The sequence below is a fragment of the Humulus lupulus genome, chromosome 6 (genome assembly GCF_963169125.1).
Source record: "Humulus lupulus chromosome 6, drHumLupu1.1, whole genome shotgun sequence".
Taxonomy (NCBI): domain Eukaryota; kingdom Viridiplantae; phylum Streptophyta; class Magnoliopsida; order Rosales; family Cannabaceae; genus Humulus; species Humulus lupulus.
This window is the reverse complement of record NC_084798.1, coordinates 222,383,009-222,406,428: the sequence shown is the minus strand read 5'-3', so window position 1 is coordinate 222,406,428 and position 23,420 is coordinate 222,383,009. Positions and strand designations below refer to the sequence as shown.

The 23,420-nt window shown below is 31.6% G+C and overlaps 2 protein-coding genes across 2 annotated transcripts; one reads left to right on the top strand and one right to left on the bottom strand.

Moving 5' to 3' along the window:
- Positions 1-10,573: 10,573 nt before the first annotated feature.
- LOC133786178 (cytochrome c oxidase assembly protein COX15-like) lies at positions 10,574-11,694 on the top strand (the record flags this gene model as incomplete). Its single annotated transcript, XM_062225387.1, has 2 exons — positions 10,574-11,287; positions 11,469-11,694. Coding segments are annotated over exons 1-2 (405 nt in total), but the record flags the coding sequence as incomplete, so codon positions are not given.
- Positions 11,695-15,295: 3,601 nt separating this feature from the next.
- Positions 15,296-21,593, bottom strand: LOC133786177 (wall-associated receptor kinase-like 9). Its single transcript, XM_062225386.1, has 4 exons — positions 21,510-21,593; positions 18,758-19,760; positions 18,138-18,245; positions 15,296-16,661 (listed from the first exon to the last, which is right to left on the bottom strand). The coding sequence occupies exons 2-4, from the start codon at positions 19,719-19,721 to the stop codon at positions 15,460-15,462; spliced, it is 2,274 nt and encodes a 757-aa protein (XP_062081370.1). The 5' UTR covers positions 19,722-19,760; positions 21,510-21,593; the 3' UTR covers positions 15,296-15,459.
- Positions 21,594-23,420: the final 1,827 nt, after the last annotated feature.

Genomic DNA, 23,420 nt, shown 5'->3' with positions numbered 1-23,420 from the left:
TTTTATTTATAGAATTTATTAATTATTTTTATTAAATTTATATTAATGTCATATAAATTTCAAATAAATATTATATTTTAATTAAATAATTTATTTATTTTTGTTTAAGTTTATGTTTGTTCTAGTTTTTAAATTTGGTAGTGACAATAAAAGATTATATATTTTATGTTTAATTTAATATTAAATATTATACTTGACTTTAAATTTAAGTTTCTTGCTATTTTTAAAAAAAATCAATTTGTTGCTAATTCACAATAGATTATATTATATTTTTAATATGATATTATTCTAATAGGTGAGTTTAAATTTAATTAAATTTTATTTAAATTATAAAACATATGATTTTATTATTTTTAAATAATTATCATTGTAAAATATATCAAAATATCATATTTTAATTTATTTATTATTTTAAAATAATTATCATTGTAAAATATCTCAAAAATATCCTATTTTAATTTTTTCAATTATTATTTTTTTTTTTTTAAGTTTAAGTATTTACAAACTACTGTTAAATATAAGAATATTCGGTTAAAGTTAACATTAAATAAAATAAAAAACCAGAATTTCTATTATGGACACACTTATTCATTTTAGAATTAATATTTGTGGGAGAGGTTTACCTTGACTACACCCACCCACCAGATAGGGATTCCCTCGAAGTCCATAACTGCACCGACAATGATGTATTTGATCTAAAGATTCTAAAAGGAGGTCGTCTGCCGAATTAAAACAATAGAAGTTGCTAGTTCTAGTTGGCAATGGCATATCTTGTGTTTTAAACACATCGAAATACGTACGGTTAAGGGACCAACTTAGCCGGACGGGAACATAATCCAGATCACCAAATGTTTTATATTTATCAATTTCATCATAATCTATTAAGAATGCATATTTGCATTGGCTAGGAGTACCAGAAGAACCATTATCCATGGAGATTTCGAAGCTGTTACCTGCAACATCCGAAGGGAAGACGACGGAAGTAGTACAACATTCAACGCCGTCGCACTTACTAAAATCAATATTATTACTACTTGATGTAGTTGTACTTTGGGATGAGCATCCATTCTCGAAGAGCATGTTGCCTGACCTTGTTACGAACTTGGCCAAGGCACCACAACTTACTGCAATGAATACATTGTCACGCGAATAGTAAAACGGGGTTTCTGTTAAATCTGCTGATTTTTGCCTAATGAGGTTTCCACAATCGAAGAAACTAATGGGGTTTCTCACCACAATCCATTGGGAATCGTAATCATTACGAGGACGACGATAGCTGCTATAATCAGGTTCTAATGAAATATTAAGTACCTGTAGCTGAGTGTGTTTGAGAACAGGCATGGAAGAGTTGTGGCAGGAGATTTCGAATCGTTCGTCAAGAAAACATTCGGATGGTCCAATTCCGAAAGGGTATGGAATATCTACATCTCCACACTTGTCTTGGCAATAATCTTGTTTTGCAATGGATGAAGCTAGTGTGGACATTATTGTCATTACTAATGATCCAATCATAATAACATTAACAAACAAGTAGTAGTAGTAGTTCAGCAGACTCATCATCAGTGCCTCTTTCTTCTTTATTGATCACTTATTTGTGATCTGGTATCACATTTAATCAAAAAAAAACACATGTATAGTTTTGGTGAATTAAACTTCAGTTTAAATATATAAATAATAAAAAATACTATAAATTGATAAGCAAATATCTAATTAATTAAGATACCATTTTAGCAATAAGTCAAACTAAAAGATATAAGGTTAAATAAACAACTATTTGATATACTGTATTTTATCAAAATACACACTTAGTACCCCATGTTATTAATAATATTGTTTATCTAGTACCCTATAATTTAAAATTTTACATATTTGATACCTTAAACAAATTTGATTAATGAAATTTTATCAATACAAACAAATTATCCTTAATTATATGGGTTTCAAATTCAAATTTAATTACTTAATTACATATAACTTAGAGCAATTTATTAGTCATATTGAATAAATTTGATTGATCGCATTTGAGTCCAGGTACCAAATATGTACAAAATTAAATTATAAGGTACCGAATGAGTGTTATCGAAAATATTAGATACCAAATTTGTATTTCGATAAAACACAATATACCAAATATGTATTTACTCGAGATATATTAATATATAATATCTATAATGCATGAAGTAATTACTAAATTCCCTCATAAATATATATATATATATATTATAACTCGCAAATATATAATTTAAAACTTGAATTCGAGTACTCATATAAAAAGAGAGAAAAATAATTTATGGACATCATCAAGGAAAGTATCATAGAGTGTTAATATGACAGGATACACTTTTTCTGCTTCCAGCATAGTTATAATTTTAATTTTTTTATATAACAATATACAATATATTTATTTACTGTTTCACACATGGATCAAATTTTTAATGATAGTGTGCAAATTTTTTATAAATTTTGAATAATTCACCGTCCCCACTACAAATAAAGGTAACCTTCAATGATAACTTTTTAGTCACAACATATATTTTGTGTGACTAAATACCACTTTTAGTAATAACAAAATATTACTTGTGACTAAAAAATCATACTTAATCACAAATTGTCACTAATGTAGTTTTAGTCACAACCTATTATATTTTTAGTGATAAAGTTTGTTGTGACTAAAAATACATTTAGAACAAATTGTGATTTTTTTGACAAATATTTTTAACCACTGACTTTTTAGTGATGACATAGGTAAGATGATTTTCTTTAGTCACAAATTTTTTTATTTTGATCACAAAATTTATTATGACTAAAAGTAAGATTTTTTGTAGAGCCAAAACCAAGGATCAAACAAATCTATTTGATACAAAAATTTCACGTGCTGAAAACAAGAAAAATGTAATGGTATGCCCTTTTTAGGGGATGTATTATAGAATTACCTACATAATAATGGAATTTTTTTTGTGCAACCAACTTGTTTCAAACACAAAAGAATAAGCATGCGTGTGTACGTGTGTGCAACAAACTATTTAAATTCTGATTTCGACACTCTAAATAATCCCAAACTTTTTTAAAATTTATGGGAATAACACTAAAAATTATGAATTCTTTTATATGTACAAGTTACTTTGCCTTGTAGCTCAAAATAATAAATTATATCTAGAAATGAATTGAATGATTCTGTGCAGAAATTTAAAATAAATATTTTAAATAAACTATATATTGAGAATAAAGTAGATAATAAGAAATTAAAAAACATCAAAAATAAATATAGAGGGATAAAATTATTTCCAAGAAACAGCAAGATATAGTATGAGTCTATGAGATGTTGTGTTACTTACCAAGAGAGATCGAGCGTTTTTTATATCTCCCAGAGAGATCGATAAGGAAAGTGTTAATTATTTTTTCATCAATGAGAAACTAGGAAGGTATATTTGTGTGAGTATATGTGTGTTTTAGTGAGAATATATATAATATTTCAAAGACACATGAAATTAATTTAGGGAAAAAAGAAAAAGAAAAAAAAAAAGACTTGTAGCAAATATAGAAGAATCGAGGAAACATCCACAGTTGAAAAGTCTTAGCTGAACCAAGAAAGAAGACTCGAGGAAACAAAAAGTCTTAATTTGCTTAGACACCACGGTGGTCCCACCATCCAAATTGATTGGTCTTTGAACCAGGCCGGCTCTATCAGGTACTTTATTTCATTTCTCCCTTATTATTATAATTGTTGGCCTAGTTATCATCTAATAGGACCATGTGTGTGACCAATGTATTTGAGTCTTCGTTTTATAATAATAGCTAATCATAAACATATTGTTGCACGTCTCCTAAATGTTAAAGTTCATCAAATTGATTTCGATGTTGTTGCCAATGACAGAAGAGAACGAAGTAGTACAACAATCGATGCCTTGGCAATACCTAAAATCATCAATAATATTACTTGTACTATTGGATGAGCAGGTGGAGTGGTCAAGAATTGATTAACCTTCTCTGCTATTGAAAAGGGCTATTTTGTTCTTTATTGTGCTATACTGTCCTAGTCAACATTTTGTAATCATTTTCCTGATTCCAATATTGTGGGAATATTCTCATGTTGTTAGGATTTGGTTAAAGGTAGGATACGTATTATATTTCCGTTACAATGCTTCTAGAGAATTCTCTTTGTACCAGACTCACTCTATATAATGAAAAGGCATATCTCAGCATCATTTGAGCTGAACATTTTTCTCATTACTAGTTGTTTTCTCACTGGAGTTGCACCCAATCTATTATCAGACGAATAGGAAAACGAGCAGTTGGTTTCTCATTACTTGTGTCGAACTTGGCACTGACACCGCAACTTACTGCGATGAATATATTATCAGACGAATAGGAAAACGAGCAGTTGAAGAATCTGATGGGGCTTCTGACCTGAACACTTTGGAATGGTCTGTTGTCGTTATCTGAAATGCCAAGTACTTGTAGTCGAGTGTGTTTGAGGAAAGGCGTAGAGTTTTCGCAGGAAATTTCGAAAGGGAATGGGATAGTTATGGCCCCACACTCTACTCGACAACCAGGCTTTGCAAGTGAAACTTGCGTGGACGACCTTGTCATTGATAACGATCCAATAATAATAATAATTATGATAACAAACAAGTAGTTCACCATAGTCACTACCATTTTCTTCTCTCTTCTTTATTGATTGATCATCACTTTGCTGTCTCTGGTATCTGAAAAAAAACAGCAACTAAAAAATTTATCTAAAAGACATAAAATAACTGTTGAGGCATGCATATATATATGATACACCAAATTTAAATAGAGAGAGAGAGAGAGAGAGATAACAACCAACCTTTCTCTAAGACATAGATGAATACTAGATAGAAGAAGAAAAAAATCATCTACAAATTAATAATAATGACACTATTCAATATTTCTATAGATTTTTAAAATAAATATTCTACTTTTCCCAGGAATACTGGATATTAAATACTATATATTATTGAGAAGAGGATAGATAATAAGAACAAAACAAAAAAAAAACATTAAGAATCAATAAAGATAAAAGGGATAAAATTATTTGTACCAGAGAGATATGGATGAGAAAATTGGAAGGTATATTTGCGTACTTAATAAGGAATCTATGTGACATATCAGTTTGTGTTTCAGTGAGAATACATAATATTAAAAAATATATATGTGAAATTAATTAAGAAAAATATATATGTGAAATTAATTTAGAAAAATATTAAAGACATCCTATCTACATAATGAAACTCTGAACTGAAGACTTACGCATCGAATCAGTGTGTGTGTGTGTTTTTCTCTGCAATAAAATAAAAAAAACAATTAAGTATATATAGAAGACTTGAGGAAATTAGCAATTTAATATCCACGATTGAAAAATCTTTGCTGAACCAATATAGAAAACTCGAGGAAACATCCGCAGCTGAAAAGTCCTACTAAACCAAACATGCATTAGAAGACTAATCATCACACATTAATTAATTGTGCTCATAAATTTATGCATTAGAAGACTTAGTCAGCAAGCCATGGCCTACCCCCATTAATTTGAGCATATTAAAGAGAGAAGGAAAGGAGAAAATTTTGTATGTATACAAAAGCTAGTGTAAAACACCTTTAACGCTCAAGTCTATAAAATTCATTAATATGCATTTTCGCATTTTTTTTTTTAATTTTACTTCAAAATATATATATCATTTTTGAGGATAACAATAAAGCTTTTCCTTTTCAAATTTTAGATATCATCTCTCTCGAATTCTAAGTTGCTAAATGTACAAGAATTCCGCTAGATAATTTCGATGACGAAATTTCTGTAAGGAGGGGATAGTTGTAGTGTCCCAAAATTTGCTAATAGGGCTTGGGGCCTTGATTAGCATGTCTAGAGAGTAATAAGTGTTTTATTACCTTAATATGTGAATTTAATGAATATGTGATTAGAGATGCATGTTTAGGTGAAATAAATATGCATGTGGCCCCGTTTGGTTGTTATGGGCATGTTTGTAATTTTAGCCCGTTGAGGGCATAAATGCAATATTTGTGATTATTGTGATATTTGTGTTGCATGATCCGAGACAGTCCTAGGGAGCGGTTTAGTTAGAAAGTCACAACAGGGTTGAATACTCGACTCGGGGCGAGTCGAGCGGTATTCCGAGCATAAGATGTTTTATTGGGTTATCGGGTTATGGAAATAAATATTTAAAGATATATTTGAAGTTAGAACGTTTAGGAGGGAATATTGGAGAAATTTACCATTTTGCGCTCAGGGACTTTTTTGGTACCCCGAGCCTTAGGTAACTTAAATGACTTAGGATAAGTAAAACAAAACCAAGGAACCATTCAGAAACTAGGCACAACACTTCTCTTTCTCTCTCATTTTCTCTAAAACATACAAAGGGGAAACTTTGAGGATTAAGATAGGAATTGGAGCTCTAAACTTGGGGATTAACTCAGTTTTAACTTGTGGATTCAAGTAGAAGCTAAGGTAAGCTTTAAACTGTTATTCTCACCATTAAATTCTGTAAGTTACTGGCTGGGTTTTGGTTTTTATTAAGTCTTTGAGTTATTCTAAATAGATTAATTAAAGATGGACCAATCAAAATCGAGCATATGTATAATATAGTTTAAGTTAACGGAGTTTAATGGAAGAGGTATAGTTTAATGGAAGGGGAGAGAAAGAGGGAGTCAGTTCTGGCATTCTTCCAAACCTTTCTCTCTTTTTTTCCTTTGTCTTATCTAACTTAAGCCTCTTAAGTTAATCCCAAGGATCGGGGTACCGAGAATGTCCCCGAGGGCAAAATGGTAAAATTGTTTGGTACTCCCATCTAGGCTTCCTAATCTCAAATGTATCTCAAATTATTTATTTTCATCACTCAATAACCCAAATAAATGTCCATTACCCAAAATACCCCTTGACTCGCCCCGAGACGGGTACCGGGTCCCGTTGTGACTTTCCCGCTACTTGCTCCCTAGGATCACCTCGTGACGAAGGCTGCAAATATTTATCCACATAATAATGTAGTCTCAAAAGTTATCACAAATAGTTTCATCTGTGCCCTAACGGCCCAAAATTACAATTATGCCCTTACAGACTAAACAGGGACCGCATGTTTATCTATTACTCATAAACATGCATTCCACATATCCATATAATCATAGGATCATGCATATCACATAATCATGCATTTTCACCGTTTACTCACATAGCTTTCAATTATGCCCTCCCAGCACACTAACTCTGTCAAACCAAGGAAAAGATATTGAAGAAAATTATGTAGTATCAAAGATGAAAAAAAATAAAAAACAATACAAGAATAATATGGAAGCGGGGTTTGATTTCTTACTAAAAAGAAATTTGCTTTTTCAATTGAGATGGAGGAGAAAGGTAAGTTCATCCAACTCTTCCAAGAATACAAGGATTTTTTTGCTTGGCACTACGATGAGTTGTAAACTCACAAGAATGATGAGATTATGAAGCATCAGATTCCTTTAAAGCCCGATGCCGAGCCTTTTAGGCAAAAGCAAAGGCCAGTCAATCCTAAGCTGAAGCCAATCATCAATAAAGATATAGAAAAGCGTGAATCTATTTCTGTCTTTGATATATCCTAGATGGGGTTGCTAACTCGGTTCCAATGGGAAATAAGAATGGTAATAAATAAAATTGAAACAAGATAAAATCGTATATCGAAACGACTTCTGGCATCACCGAAAGGATCGAAACAGGTGCTCTAAATTCATTAAAAAGCCAAAGATCGTAAAAGTTATGGGCTCCCGAAAAGTCGTTCCTCCTAGAGCCTACATTATCAAAATTTCTCGTTTATATATTCAATCGATTCCAGAAATATTGTAAAAAAAAAAATTGAAGCACGAGAATTTACTGAAAATTACCTATAGACTCATATACAGATAAGATACGTTGGGAAGTGACGTTGAGGCTGGGCATGTGCAAGTTGTAATAAAGAAAGCAAAGGGAAATCGGAGGAGTTAGAGCACGGCTAAAAGTGCCTGCCTGGAAAACAAACAGTAGAGTGACGCAAAGGACCTCTAGCAACTCTACTACCGCCTTTCCTACCAAAAATCCTTGAAGTAATAACGCGTTGATCGAGTCGCCACCGGAGCCACAAAGGACTATCTAAATGGATTCTCCCGGAGCATATAGATCCACCCGATCGATGAACACTTGAACCGAACTCGCCCATCCTTTTGGGCACAGGGACGCGAGAACCAATCCGAGGTTTCAACCGCTTTTTTTAGCTTTCGACTGAAAAGTTACCAATAGAATAGGCCTTAGAGTCGCTCTTTCCAAATGGGTCGAGTAGCCCTTTATAGAAAGGAGCTCTCTAGTTAGGATTTACAATCAATATTTTTTTTTACTTTTTCTTTCCGTTTAGTAAAGTTGTTTATCCCACGCTTCATCAAAATCAAGAAATCAACCCATCAAAAAAAAAAAAATTGATTGGATGAGAATAAATGAAGAAATAATAAGTTGTCCTTTATCCTTTCTGGAGTTTCGATGAAAGGATTCCATTATTAATGCAACGCAGCCAACTCCATTTGTTAGAACAGCTTCCATTGAGCCATCTTTTTATTTTCTTTTTATTTTCTATCAAAAAAAATATGCATACGGCTCACCAACTTCACTTGCCTCTATGGGAGACTCACTCCGGGCGGGTTCGGATCACTTACAATACACGGATCTACGAAGGAAGGGGTTGGTGGGTTAGGAACGTTTTCAATAGGATTCTTTTCCCTTATTTGTTCGATGGGCAAGAGGTTCGACTAGACGCGAAGTATGAAAAAGTATTCACTAAAAAAGGAAACGTACTTATTATTCTTATTGCTAATGAGCTCCCTGCTTGCTTTGCTAAAGACGGACCCTGGCAAGAAAGAATTATGCCTCTCAGATTTTACTCACAAATTGGGCTGGAGTACGGTAGGGGCAGAGGGAATTTCCGGTGGAGCGGTGAAATGCGTAGAGATCGGAAAGAACACCAACGGCGAAAGCACTTTGCTGGGCCGACACTGACACTACAAAGATTTTGGATTTGCTCATAATGAACAAATTATATCCGGTCTTGTTTCTACTTTTCCAGTTATTTTAGATACAAAAGCCTTGATTAGTGATTTTGGGTCGTTACATAACTAGAATAGAAATTACAAAATAAATAAAATACATACTTGAAAATGCTCTTGAAAAACACTAAAATGGAAGAGAGAATGTGTAACGCCCTAATCAAATGAGTGATTTAACACTTGAGGTTCCGATAACCATGCTGGGGCTTATAGCCCTAATCAAATGAGTGATTTAACACTTGAGGTTCCGATAACCATGATGGGGCGTATAGCCCTAATCAAATGAGTGACTGAGGAGTGAATCACTAGCACGGGTTCCTTACCCTTAGCCATGTGATGATGCAGTCATCACTTGGGCCTTCTGACCCTGGCTCAGATGAGTGGCTAATGAATTAGTCACTAATGTAAACCAAATGAGTGACCATGGAGTCACTAATATGGGTTCCGCACCCTTAGCCATGTGGCGATCCAATCACCTGGGCCTTCTGGCCCTGGATCTGAGTGACTAGCCATTAAAACTCTGGTTCTTGCTCTGTTTTTCTTATTGAGTTTCAGTTGGGATTGTGGTTTGAAAGTTGAGAATTCAATGGGGTTTTTGGCAAAGTTTGGTTAGGTTATGATTCCTAAGACATGTGGAGTAGATGTTTGGGTTCATTTGGGGGTTTGGACGGAGTTTGGGAGCATGTTTTTCAAGTTGGAAATGGAGAATGTATTTAATATTGTGGAAGATAGATAGCTTTGTGTATTTAGTATTGTGGTAGTTGTTATATGTATAGATAGATAGATAATATTTGATAAAATGTAGGTGTTGCAGTTGGTTCCGGAGCCGATTATCACCAGTTTTGTTGGTGAAGAGTAACTGTAAGGCTCTCTACAACCATCTCACCCAAGCAACATCATCTTCGTCTAGAGTTGTGAGGGAGGAGACCTCTAGATTTTTCTCCACCGGAATCGTCCGGAGAATTCTGCACGACTTCCGATCTCCCCCTAAGGTTCTTCTAACTCTATCTTTAGAACTAAAAGATTATGGTTTGCTAAATATTGTTATATGGAAACTTAGAACCAACTTCAAAAACTTTGAACTGAATTGATTAGCTTCAACTTCATTAAATACCATTTTGAGACACCCAAAATGATAACTTTCTCGTTTTTATATTTTTGTAATCCATAAAGCATTCTCATAGTAGTCACAGATTTGATTGTGGAGTTCTGCAAAGTGCCATTGCAGTGGTAGATATTTTAATAATCATAGCATGGGATATCAGAAAACATTTTTTTCCATGTTTTGAGCTATGATATAAATATATATTTTTTGTTTTTAGGACTGAAATGGCTGGTTCCATGTCTGCTGTCTTCATTTCTATTTCGTATTCTAGATTTTTTGTTCTTTGTTTCAAATCAGTGCTCTTACATTAAAGTTTATATGCAGATATTTTTATCTTTTAGTTGAACATCATTACTTCTTGTAGCATCAGCTAGCAGTAATCCAAGACTGAAGTTTAAAAATTTCAACTTGGAAAAATTCATTGGTTTCATAAATGCCATTTCAAGCTCATTCCCTGCTTTAAAATTTATTTCTTGGAAGTATTAGATATATATGTTTTTGGGTATCTAAGTACTTGGCTACATATGCATCTATTATATTCTAAATTGCTAATTTGATAGCGGGAAGTAACCACAAAAAAAGTAAAGTCGAACCTTTGAGGGTCTCACTTGTACTATCATGAAAGAAGATATTTTTGCATATTTTTTCTTTTGATATTATGTGTTTCTTATGGCGACCCTGTATTCCATGACAATGAAATGTGATGAAAGTCCTTGTTCTAATTCAGTTTCACTTGGGGATCGGACACAATTCATGTGTCATGTTCATGTATTTTAAATGTAATACATGTGTAACAAGTTTATAATGCAATTTAGGGTCAGTATGTGCCATCTTTGAGAAATGTTTCCACCGTGCAATCTCTTAATTCAAAAAGTTATGAAGGACTGGAGCTACTTGTAAACGGAGGACCTCGTGCTCAGAAAATGGTTGGGATATGACTCTTTGGCTCGCTGCTTGGGTGTTTAGTATGGTCGTACTTGGAGGTGTTACACGACTAACAAGATCTGGTCTTTCGATGACTGATTGGAAGTTCAGTGGTGGGCTCCCTCCTCTATCTGATGAGGAATGGTTACAGGAATTCGAGAAGTACAAGCAGTCCCCTGAATATAAGCGGTCAGTGAAAGAAAAGAACAGTACATGTATTTGTAGCATTGCTAATGGTTTGTGATGCTTAGCTTTCTAGTTTTTAACGGTTTTGAGGTGAACTCTTTGGAGTTTGGACAAGGATTATTTTATGGCATTTGCTATAATATTATTAATATTTTTTTTAATTTATGGATGATGGTTTTTGCAGGGTTAATCGAGGAATGAGCATTGATGATTTCAAATTTATATACTGGATGGAATATGCTCATCGTATGTGGGGAAGAGCTCTTGGTATCATGTTTGCTTTGCCATTTTCATATTTTCTTCGTAAGGCATATATTACCCTACGACTTGGACTGAAACTCTCTACTCTTTTCGCCCTTGGTGCTGGGCAGGGGCTGATTGGATGGTGGATGGTTAAAAGTGGTTTAGAGGTAGGACACCTTATATTAAGTGTATTTGCAAATTTGAATCGAAAAATGTTGTGGTTTGCGCCTTTTTAAATGATCTCTCTTTTTTCAAATATACACAGCCTAGAGTAAGTCCGTATCGGCTTGCAGCTCATCTCACTTCGGCATTTGTTATATACAGCGGCCTTCTTTGGACAGGTCTCTCAGTGGTAATGCCCGAACCACCTGCAGAATCAATGTCCTGGGTTAAGGGGGCTGCAAAAGTAAAGAGACTTGCTCTTCCTGTCAGCTTACTCGTCGGCATTACTGCTGTCTCAGGAGCATTTGTTGCAGGAAATGATGCTGTATGTAACTTCAACTGTTATTGTATTGCTCAGTTTTTAACAAATTAATTAGTAGGTGGTATGGTTTTTTGTTTTGTTTTTTTTGCTAGTAGCGTATTGTGATAATGATTTTGTGAATTTCCAGGGACATGCCTACAATACTTTTCCAAAGATGGGTGAAACATGGATACCTGAGGATGTTCTAGAAATGAAGCCACTTATTCGCAACTTCTTTGAGAATACTTCGTTGGTGCAGGTAATTTTCCTGTGGTGTTTCTTTACTGTGTATTATTGAGAGAATTCCTTAGCATGATTTAGGTTCAGTCTATCATTGAATTTTGATTCATAAAGGTATTCACGAGATCTCAAATTCAGAAAAATATATTTTAATCCATTGAACTACGAGTTCAATGGCTCAAACTCCGCATGACCAGTAGTTTCCTGAAATCCGTGTGAACCTATAATCATCAATGTGATCATAGAATATTCCTCTAACCTCATTTACAGCTTGACCATCGTATCCTGGCAACAGCCACTTTAGTTTCAATCGGCTCATTATGGTGGTTAATAAGGAAGGTGGATCTTCATCCTGCAGTTCGATATTTGATTGGAAGCATTGTTGGCATGGCTGGTCTTCAGGTACATATGTTTCGATAACTCAATTTCTATTAATGTCTTCTGACTTTAAAGATCGAAACTTGGTTCTTCCCCTTGAACACGTAGCTAGGACTGAACGATATTTGATGATCGTTCTTGTAATCATTGCAGGTTACCTTGGGGATATCTACCCTTTTGTCATACGTGCCAGTTTCCCTGGGCAGTGCTCATCAAGCTGGGGCTTTGACACTAATGTCACTGATGATCCTTCTCATTCACACTCTGAGGAAGCCATCGCCCTTTCTTCTTAAATCTCTGCCTAAAGTTGCCAAGACAATCTAGCTTACTGCACAAATTTATGCAGATCCTGCCCTTTTGGTTGGTGTCTCTGATCATGAGTTCTTTCTTATTTTGTCATAAGAAAAATTTGTTTCATAAATTCATAATGCTCGGCGTTTTTTTTTCTTCTTCTTCTTGTTTAGCTAATGTGATTTATTCAATTCCTCATTGTGGAACTTGAAACGTTATAAATTGAAAAAATAATACAAGGACAATTTTCCTTCCTGGATGGTGCTTCATGTTACAAGGGCCTTTGTGGTTAAAGAAACTTACCACATTTTCGTTCATGGAGATCAACTAGAAAAAGCTTGATCGAAGAAGACGTACCAGAGAACATTGATTGATCAGATAAGATATTTGTACATTGGAATGAGGTTGTGAGAGAGTGGTGATAAAGAATAGCACGAGACTAGATAAAGTATTACAATATATTTTAATACTATCTTTTTCTTCAGTAGTCAATAATGCATGTTATATTGTTTAAATTTGTGTTGTAATAAATTATCTAATTGTTATATTGTAATAAGTTTTACAATAATGATATATGTACATAAAATGTGCACGAAAATGAGAAGTGCATACAGAAGCAGAACATATAGTTTGTATCATTGGCAGAGACAGCTTGAAGATTTTCTTCAATTTAATTAGATTGAAGAAAAGTTGAGATGAAAATTGTTGACGACCCACTACACAAATATTTGATTAAGAAATTTACTGCTAAAATACTAAAACTTTCATTTTTACTGACATTTAAATTCCAAACTATTGTGTGCCTATACATCATCTGATAGGATCATGTATGTGATCATGTTTAGTTTCTATAATCATAACTGACCAACCAAACTATAAAAAAAAAAAAACAGGAAATATACATGTTTAGTTTCTATAATCATAACTGAACAACCAAACTATAAAAAAAAAACAGGAAATATACATATTAATACGGTTCCTATATTTGTAAAAAAATTAGTAACAAATGGTACATTCTTTACTATTTTGGTCAATAAATTTTCTATAATATACAAATTAATCTTTTTTTTTATATACAAATTTAGTAACACATTGAAATATAATAATTTTAGTACCATCTAATAAGAGAAATTCCTATCAAATACCTTATATTTCTAAAATCAGTAACAAGTTTATAATGCAATTCAAGGTCAGAATGTGCCATGCATCTTTGAGAAATGTTTCCATCGTGCAGTCTCTTAATGCTTAGAAGATGGTTGGGATATGGTTCTTTGGCTTTGCTGCTTGGGTGTCTAGTATGTTCGTACTTGCACGTGTTAGAGCACTCACAATGGATGTTCTCCTCTATATTACAAAATACATCACTAAAACATCCTTTATTATAATTTATCTCAAATTTTTACATTATACCATACATCAGCTTCTCTATTTTTTCTCTACATCATTTAAATATTATATTTTTTTAAAATATTTTATTCATTTTAAGAAATAAAATAATTAAATATATAATAGTATCATACTCATATATATATACAAAAATTTATAAAAAATAATAAAATATTTATAGCTTGATGAATAATGTTTCACTACATATAGAGAAATACTATTCATTAATATAAAAAAAAATATAAGTTTACACCATTCATTGGAAGACTATTTAATAATTTTTTCTCTATATTATAAAGAATAAAACATTTTACCTTCTCCATTGGGAGTGCTCTTACACGACTACAATATTTGGTCTTTCGATGATTGAAACATTCCAAAAGTAGTCCACAATTTTAGGTTGTGTATATTCTAGCTTTTCATAATTATGTTGACTATCCTTAGAATCTTTATCAATTATTTGTATCATCTCAAGTTCCATTGCTACTTTTTTCATGGCAGGTTGATTCCTTTAACTCAAATGTAAACATCTCTGTGCAAGGTCAACAACAATTAAGATCTCTTCTTTTGGTTTATTTTTGATAACTTGATCATCAAGAATGTCAAAGAGACTATTTTTTTCCTCCATTGTCATTGTGAAATATGTCGCCAAACATCTTCCTTCCTTTAACCTTGTTGTAGATGTTGCTTTTTATCCAATCAAGGGCTCAACAAGAACCACTCCATATTAATTTTTCTTTTAATAAATAAATTATATATTTAGACGAAAAAATATATTAAGAATAAAGAGATGCTGTGTTTCATACCAAAAAAGATCGAGTATCGATGAAGAGATTGAAAGGTCGTATATTTGTGTGAATATGCATGTTCACCATCATTCTCACCTACTTGTAAGAATAATATTTATGGAGATAATATTTATTAGATAGTGGGCAATAAAAATTCGTATAAAAAGAACTAATTAGAAAAATAAAAAGGCCAAAACCATACAAAAACACAATACTACTATATTATATTACATAGTAAAAGTACCAAGCGTTCAGATGAAACCAAAGTTAACAATATTAACCAATAAAGTAAACCACAATATATAATTGATCTCTCAAATTTAAGATAGAAAAAAATAAGTGAAGAGTACTATGTACAAAAAGGATATTACTATATTTGTTCACCCTTACAACAATGATAATTCTTGATGCAACGAGAAGCTAGTAGCAGCACTATCAAAAGTTAACTCTATTGACGATGTAGAATTATTCCAAGAGTCTGCAATTTCAGGTTGTGCATATGCTAACTCTACATAATCATGTTGACTACCCTTTGAATCTTTATTATCAATGACTTGTATCCTCTCTAGCTCCTTTGCTACTTCTTTCATGGTAGGTCGATTCCTTCCGCTCAAATGTAAGCATCTCTGTGCAAGATCAGCAACAACTATGATCTCTTTTTTTGGCGCATCTTTGAGAACTTGACCATCAAGAATGTCAAAAAGACTGTTTTCCTTCATTGTCATTTTGAAATATGTCGCCAAACTTTTTCCTTCTTCAGACCTTGTTGCACATATTACTTTTTGTCCAGTCAAGAGCTCGACAAGAATCACTCCAAAACTATAAACATCACTCTTATCTGTAAATTGGCTTAATTGAAAATATTCTGGATCTAGATAACCAAATGTGCCATAAACTAAAGTGGTCAAGTGAGTTTGCTCTAAGGAAATAGTTCTTGATGTACCAAAATCTGCAACTTTTGCTCTCAATTTTTCATCTAGGAGTATGTTTGTAGACTTAACATCTCGATGATAAATTGGAAAAGAAGCCCCTGAATGTAAGTATGAAAGAGCTCCTGCAACTTCAGTTGCAATTCGCAATCGCATGCTCCATGTAAAAGGAAACTCCATATTTCTCTGATGAATAAACTCAGAAAGTGTCCCGTTTGGTATGAATTCATAAACTAGAAATGGAAGATCTGTCTCCAAACAACATCCCAATAACTTAACAACATTTCTATGATTGATTTGCGTAAGAATGACAACCTCATTAATGAATTGAGAAAGTTTGGCTTCATCAATTATTTTAGACTTCTTTATAGCAACAATCTTTCCATCTTCCAACATTCCTTTGTACACAGTTCCTTGACCTCCTTGGCCAAGAATTCTATCCATACTAAAATGATTAGTTGCCTTCTCTAACTCTTTTAAATCAAACAACTTGGTTTGTTCAACATTGTTTTCACTTGTTTGCATTTGTTGTTCCAACAAAAGACCTTTGAAAAATGCTTTCTTCTGTTGAACTGCTTTTCTTTTCTTTCTGAAATTGTGTAATCTCCACATGCCAAAAACTAGAATTAATGCTCCAGTAGGAAACCCAGCTCCTACACCTGTTTAACATGTATTAATAAATAAACATACATTTATAGAAATATGAAATATGTGATACTTTCTACACGCATTACTTTGTATTTTTGTTTATTTAATCTTCATTCATATCAACAAGTCTACTCTATGAGATGACCCACATACACACATTGCTTTGTAGAGTGACGTGAAATTTCTATTGTGTCACTTAAAAAGGGATGCAAATTAAATGTCTCTTCTTTATTGTCGTAATGTTCGAGTAAAAAAGTGGCAAAACTCCAATTTCAAAACTTTATAGCTAATTTTTAACAATATTTCCCTTATTTGAAAATAAATTTATAAAGATGAGTCGAAGGACAATGCCTGGGCTTGAGGCTTCTGCGAGATCGGCGGGGAGTTGAAGACGAAATCGTCGGAGGTCCGATCTCGGCTCTGGCGGCAGATAGACGGCGAGACTGGGTTTATCGGTTTGTAGACTCATTCTTGTTAACTTATTTTTATTTTTGAACTTTTTCCCCCAAAACCTAGATATGGAAACTCATTCTTGAGGTTTTTTTTTTTCTGACTCGAACTATGGAGCAAATTCTGAGCAACTCTTGAGATGGTCCAACTAGGTAGGGACACATGTCATCTTAGTCACCACCTAACTAATGGATATCAATAGACTAAGAGTGACGAAATTACTATTATACTAATTTTTGGTATCCACTAAAAAAAAGATTTAGTCTATGATGCATACAAATCTCAAACTTTAGGGTAGTTTTGGTGCAAACATTTTTATTATTTATTATGACAAAATAGCCTCAATTTATTTATTTAAAATTTGTGATAGATTTAAAATATATTTATAAATTTTTATTAAAAATATGATTGATTAAAATATATGGATATTGGTAGTAAAAATACATAATGTTTCAACACGGTTATAGTTAAATTCCTAAAAAAAAAATTCTTTTGCATCGAAAATACATCTTATTACGCTTTTTTGGTAATCGTAGGAACCTATCAGTTAAGATGTGATTATTTCTTTTGGAGATGTGCTATAATTTCTTAAGAATTGATAAATTTAAAAGATATTTTCACTTCTAGTTTTATTCAAATATTAATAAAAAAAATATAATATAATGAAGTTGTTTTACTCACAAAATTTGTTGCGAGTAAAAGTATAAGATTTTTTTTTAAAATGAGAGTAGGTGGATAGATGAGTTCTAATAGTAGAATAGTTATCTCAATTACATTATTTTATTATTTAATTTCTATATATGCGTGAAATTTGTAAATTTTATTCCATTATATATTTCCAATATATATTATTATTGATTTTTATTTTTGGTGGAATGAATTCCTAGATGCACTACTATTATGAATTTTTACTATGTTTTACGTTAGTTAACCAGTAAAAAATATTATTTTATGAATCACACATAGACACAAAGAAAATTATAAATATAAATATATATATGTTTATATATATATATGAATTTGATACAAAGACATACCTATAAAGATAGCCATGCGTTTATAACTACAGTGATAGCCCCCGAAAGTGTTCACGCAAGTAGAGCCTCCAGGGCAAAATGCTATTCCCTCAATGCATTCATTAATATCTGAGAATTAAATAACACATAATTTTTTTAGTTAATATAAAATTTATTATTTATTTATTATCATTAATATAGACTATAAAAAAAGATTACTGTAACTAATAATAAGTCCTGACTAATTAAAAAGTGCGGAAATTATTGGCTTTATTTGTTAATTTTAACATAATATATCTTTAAAACAAACAAAAAAAAAAATATTTATGCATATTATAAAATATATCATTATTATTATAAATATTTTGTTTTAATTTTTCATTTTGTAGGTTTATGTTATTCTTTTATATATAAATATATATATAATATTGATTATTTATTTAAATTTTATATGAAAATAATACAAATCTAATATATATATATATAATTGATAAATTCTACAAATATAACTAACGTACCGACGTGCAGATTTGTATCTAGCCAGTATATATATATATATATCAATATTTATATATGTATATAGTAAATGAAAGCTTAATATTTATATACAATTATAATTAATATTTGTGGGAGAGGTTTACCTTCACTACACCCACCCACCAGATAGGGATTCCCTCGAAACCCACCCCTGCACGAACAATCATGTATCCGATCTAAAGGGGATTTTAAAAGGCGGTAGTTATTATTGTCCGTCAAAGTCCAACAATGGAAGTTGCTAGTTCTGGTTGGCAATGGCATAACACGTGTTTTAAATACATCGAAATACGTACTGTTAAGGGACCAACTTAGCCGGACGGGAACATAATCCAGATCACCAAATGTTTTATGTTTATCAATTTCATCATAATCTATCAAGAATGCATATTTGCATTGGCAATGATTTGCAGGAGTACCAGAAGAATCATTATCCATGGAGATTTCGAAGCTGCTGCCCACAACATCCGAAGGGAAGACGACGGAAGTAGTACAACATTCAACGCCATCGCAATTACTAAAATCAATAATATTATGACTAGCTGATGTAGTTGTTGTACTATTGGATGAGCATCCATTCTGGAAGAGCATGTTGCCTGACTTTGTTACGAACTTGGCCAGGGCACCACAACTTACTGCAATGAATACATTGCCACGCGAATAGTAAAACTGGGTTCCTGCTAAATTTGCTGATTTTTGCCTTATTGTCTTGTTTCCGCAATCGAAGAAACTAATGGGGTTTCTCACCACAATCCATTGGGAATCGTAATCATAATCAGCAATACCACGATATCTACCATCAGGAATTAATGAAATATTAAGTACCTGTAGCTGAGTGTGTTTGAGAACAGGCGTAGAAGAGTTGTTATCGCAGGAGATTTCGAATTGTTTGTCAAGAAAACATTTGGATGGTCCAATTCCGAAAGGGTATGGAATATCTACATTTCCACACTTTACTTGGCAACCTGGTCTTGCAATAAGTGAAGCTAGTGTGGACATTATTGTCATTAATAATAATGATCCAATTATAATAACATTAACAAACAAGTAGTAGTTCGGCAGACTCATCATCAGTGCCTCTTTCTTCTTTATTGATCACTTATTTGTTATCTGGTATCACATTTAATAAAAAAAACACACATGTATAGTACTTCAATGGTGAATTAAACTTCAGTTTGAATATATAAATAATAAAAAATACTATGAATTGATAAGCAAATATCTAATTAATTAAGATACCATTTTAGCAATAAGTCAAACTAAAAGATATAAGGTTAATTAAACAACTATTTGGTATATTGTGTTTTATCAAAATACACACTTAGTACCCCATGTTATTGATAATATTGTTTATTTAGTACCCTATAATTTAAAATTTTACATATTTGGTACCTTAAACAAATTTGATTAATGAAATTTTATCAATACGAACAAACTATCCTCAATTATATGGATTTCAAATTCAAATTTAATTATTTAATTACATATAACTTAGAACAATTTATTAGTCATATTTATAAAATTTTATTGATCACATTTGAGTCCAGGAACCAAATATGTACAATTTTAAATTATAAGATACTGAATGAGTATTACCGAAAATATAAGATACCAATTCTGTATTTTGATAATACACAAAATACCAAATATGTATTTACCCGAGATATATTAATATATAATATCTAAAAGCATGAAGTAATTACTAAATTCACTTGTATATATATTTTATAACTTGCAAATATATAATTTAAAACTTGATTTCGAGTACTCATATAAAAAGAGTAAAAAATAATTTATGGACATCATCAAGGAAAGTATGATAGAGTGCTAATATCAGAGGATACTTCTATAGTATGTTCCAAGAAAGAGACATATTGATACACTTTTCGTGCTTCCAGTTATAATCTTAATTTTTTTATATAACAATATACAATATATTTATTTACTATTTCACATATGGATCAAATTTTTAATGATAGTGTACAAATTTTTTATAAATTTTGAATAATTCAACGTCCCTTATACAAATAAAGGTAACCTTCAATGACAACTTTATAGTCACAATATATATTTTGTGTGACTAAATATTACTTTTAGTAACAACAAAATATTACTTGTGACGAAAAGGTCATACATAATCACAAGTTGTCATTAATGTAGTTTTAGTCACAACCTATTATTTTTTAGTGATAAAATTTGTTGTGACTAAAAATACATTTAGTGACAACAAATTGTGATTTTTTTTACAAATACTTTTAGCCACAGACTTCTTAGTGATGACATAGGTAAGATGATTTTTGTTTAGTCACAAAATTTATTATGACTAAAACTAAGATTTTTTGTAGTGCCAAAACCAAGAATCAAACAAATCTATTTGATACAAAAATTTCACGTGCTGAAAACAAGAAAAATGTAATGGAATGCCCCTTTTGGGGATTTATTATAGAATTACACTACATAATAATGGAATTTTTTTGGTGCAAGCAACTTGTTTCAAACATAAAAGAAAAAACATGCATGTATGCAACAAACTATTTAAATTTTGATTTCGACACTCTAAATAATCTCAAACTTATTGAAAATTTATGGGAATAACACTAAAAATTATGAATTCTGTTATATATACAAGTTACTTTGCCTTGTAGCTCAAAATAATAATAAATTATATCTAGAAATGAATTGAATGATTCTGTGTAGAAATTTAAAATAAATACTCTACTTTCTCTAAGTATAAAATAAACTATACATTGAGAAGAAAGTAGATAAATAAGAAATTAAAAAACATCAAAAATAAATATAGAGGGATAAAATTATTTCCAAGAAACAGCAAGATATAGTATGAGTCTATGTGTTACTTACCAAAAGAGATCGAGCGTTTTTTATATTTCCCAGAGAGATCGACAAGGAAAGTGTTAATTATTTTTTCATCAATGAGAAACTAGGAAGGTATATTCGTGTGAGTATATGTGTGTTTTAGTGAGAATATATATAATATTTCAAAGATACATGAAATTAATTTAGGGAAAAAAGAAAAAGAAAAAAAAAAGACTTGTAGCAAATATAGAAGAATCGAGGAAACATCCATAGTTGAAAAGTCTTAGCTGAACGAAGAAAGAAGACTCGAGGAAACAAAAAGTCTTAATTTGCTTAGACCCTACCTTTTTAATTGTCTGTGTTTGGTCCATGTATCATCGACTAGTACTTGATGTGGTCCAGTAGTCAAGTCATCAATCAATATTTATGTTCATAAATTATATATAAAGACATATTTTAGCTTGATGAACCAAGTCATTTATATGGATCAATCAGAATGCTTTAAAATAGTTGGATAAGAATGAAAAATTTGCAAGTTGAATAGGTTCATTTATAGACTTAAGCAAGCTTCTCGTTTTTGGAATCTTAGATTTGATGAGATAATCAAAACCTATGGCTTTGAACAAAATATTGATGAGCCTTGTGTTTACTAATTAAGGGAAAATCAAATAATGGTATTTCTGGTTCTTCATATAAATGATATCTTACTCATTGGAAACAATGTTAAGAAATTATCATATGTGAAGAATTGGCTGAGCACTCAATTCTAAATGAAGGATTTGAGTGAAGCGAGTTATGTTCTAGGTATCCAGATCATTAGGGATAGAAAGAACAAACTCTCAGCTCTATCTCAAGCAACTTACATTGATAAAGTGCTTGAACGTTTCTCAATGACAAATTCCAAGAAAGGACGTCTACCATCCCGCCGTGGAATTCATCTTTTAAAAAAAAAAAAACAGTCTCCCTAGACTCCTGAAGATGAAGATGCAATGAGAAAAGTTCTTTACGCATCTGCAGTTGGAAGTCTGATGTATGCTATGTTGTGTACTAGACCAGATACCTGCTATGCAGTGGGAGTAGTGAGTAGGTATCAGTTAAACTCAGGACCGAAACATTGAATAACAGTTAAACATATCCTGAAACATTTAAGACAGACTAGGGATTATATGTTAGTCTACAAGGGTGGTGTTTTGAACCTTGTAGGCTTGTAATGACCCAACTATTTCTAAGACCTTGGACCATTAGATCTACTATACATAGCTACTATTTTGGGAAAGATACATAAGAAATAATATAACTTTATTAAATCTCGAAATATTGTATCAAATACATAATAATAGAAAATATGGCATGGATACCCATTGTTTAAAACATAAAACATAATTTTAAACTAAAGAAAATTGTTTACAAAACTAAATGCGAAAAAACATGATTTAAAAGACTAAAATTAAATAACTTCATCCTCAATCGACACGCAGTCCACACATTCCATCCACCCTCAACACACAAGCCAAGCTACCAAGAATCCTTCCGCCTTCCATATTCATTTTCCTGCATCACACTAAAAATAAAGGAATGAGCCTAGTGCCCAGCAAGGAAAAACTACTAACACCATAAACATACACATAAAATCATATCATAACATATGATATAAACATATCATAACATATACTAAAAACATATTATAACATATACTATAAACATATTATAACATATTTGATAACTCTACAAAATAGAGTTATTTTACCATATTTTATATGCTAATTGTTGCTTAGTTCTTGGGTTTTTATGAAATTTTTAATTTATTAGTCTTAGTGTAGTTTTATAGATTTTTATATGTTTTTATAGATATTTTATTATAATATGTTGTAATTTAATTATTTGAAATTTGTATTGTTAAGTTAGAAGTAAAAGTGTAATTCTTGTGAACTTAAATGCTATATTAAATTAAGTTAT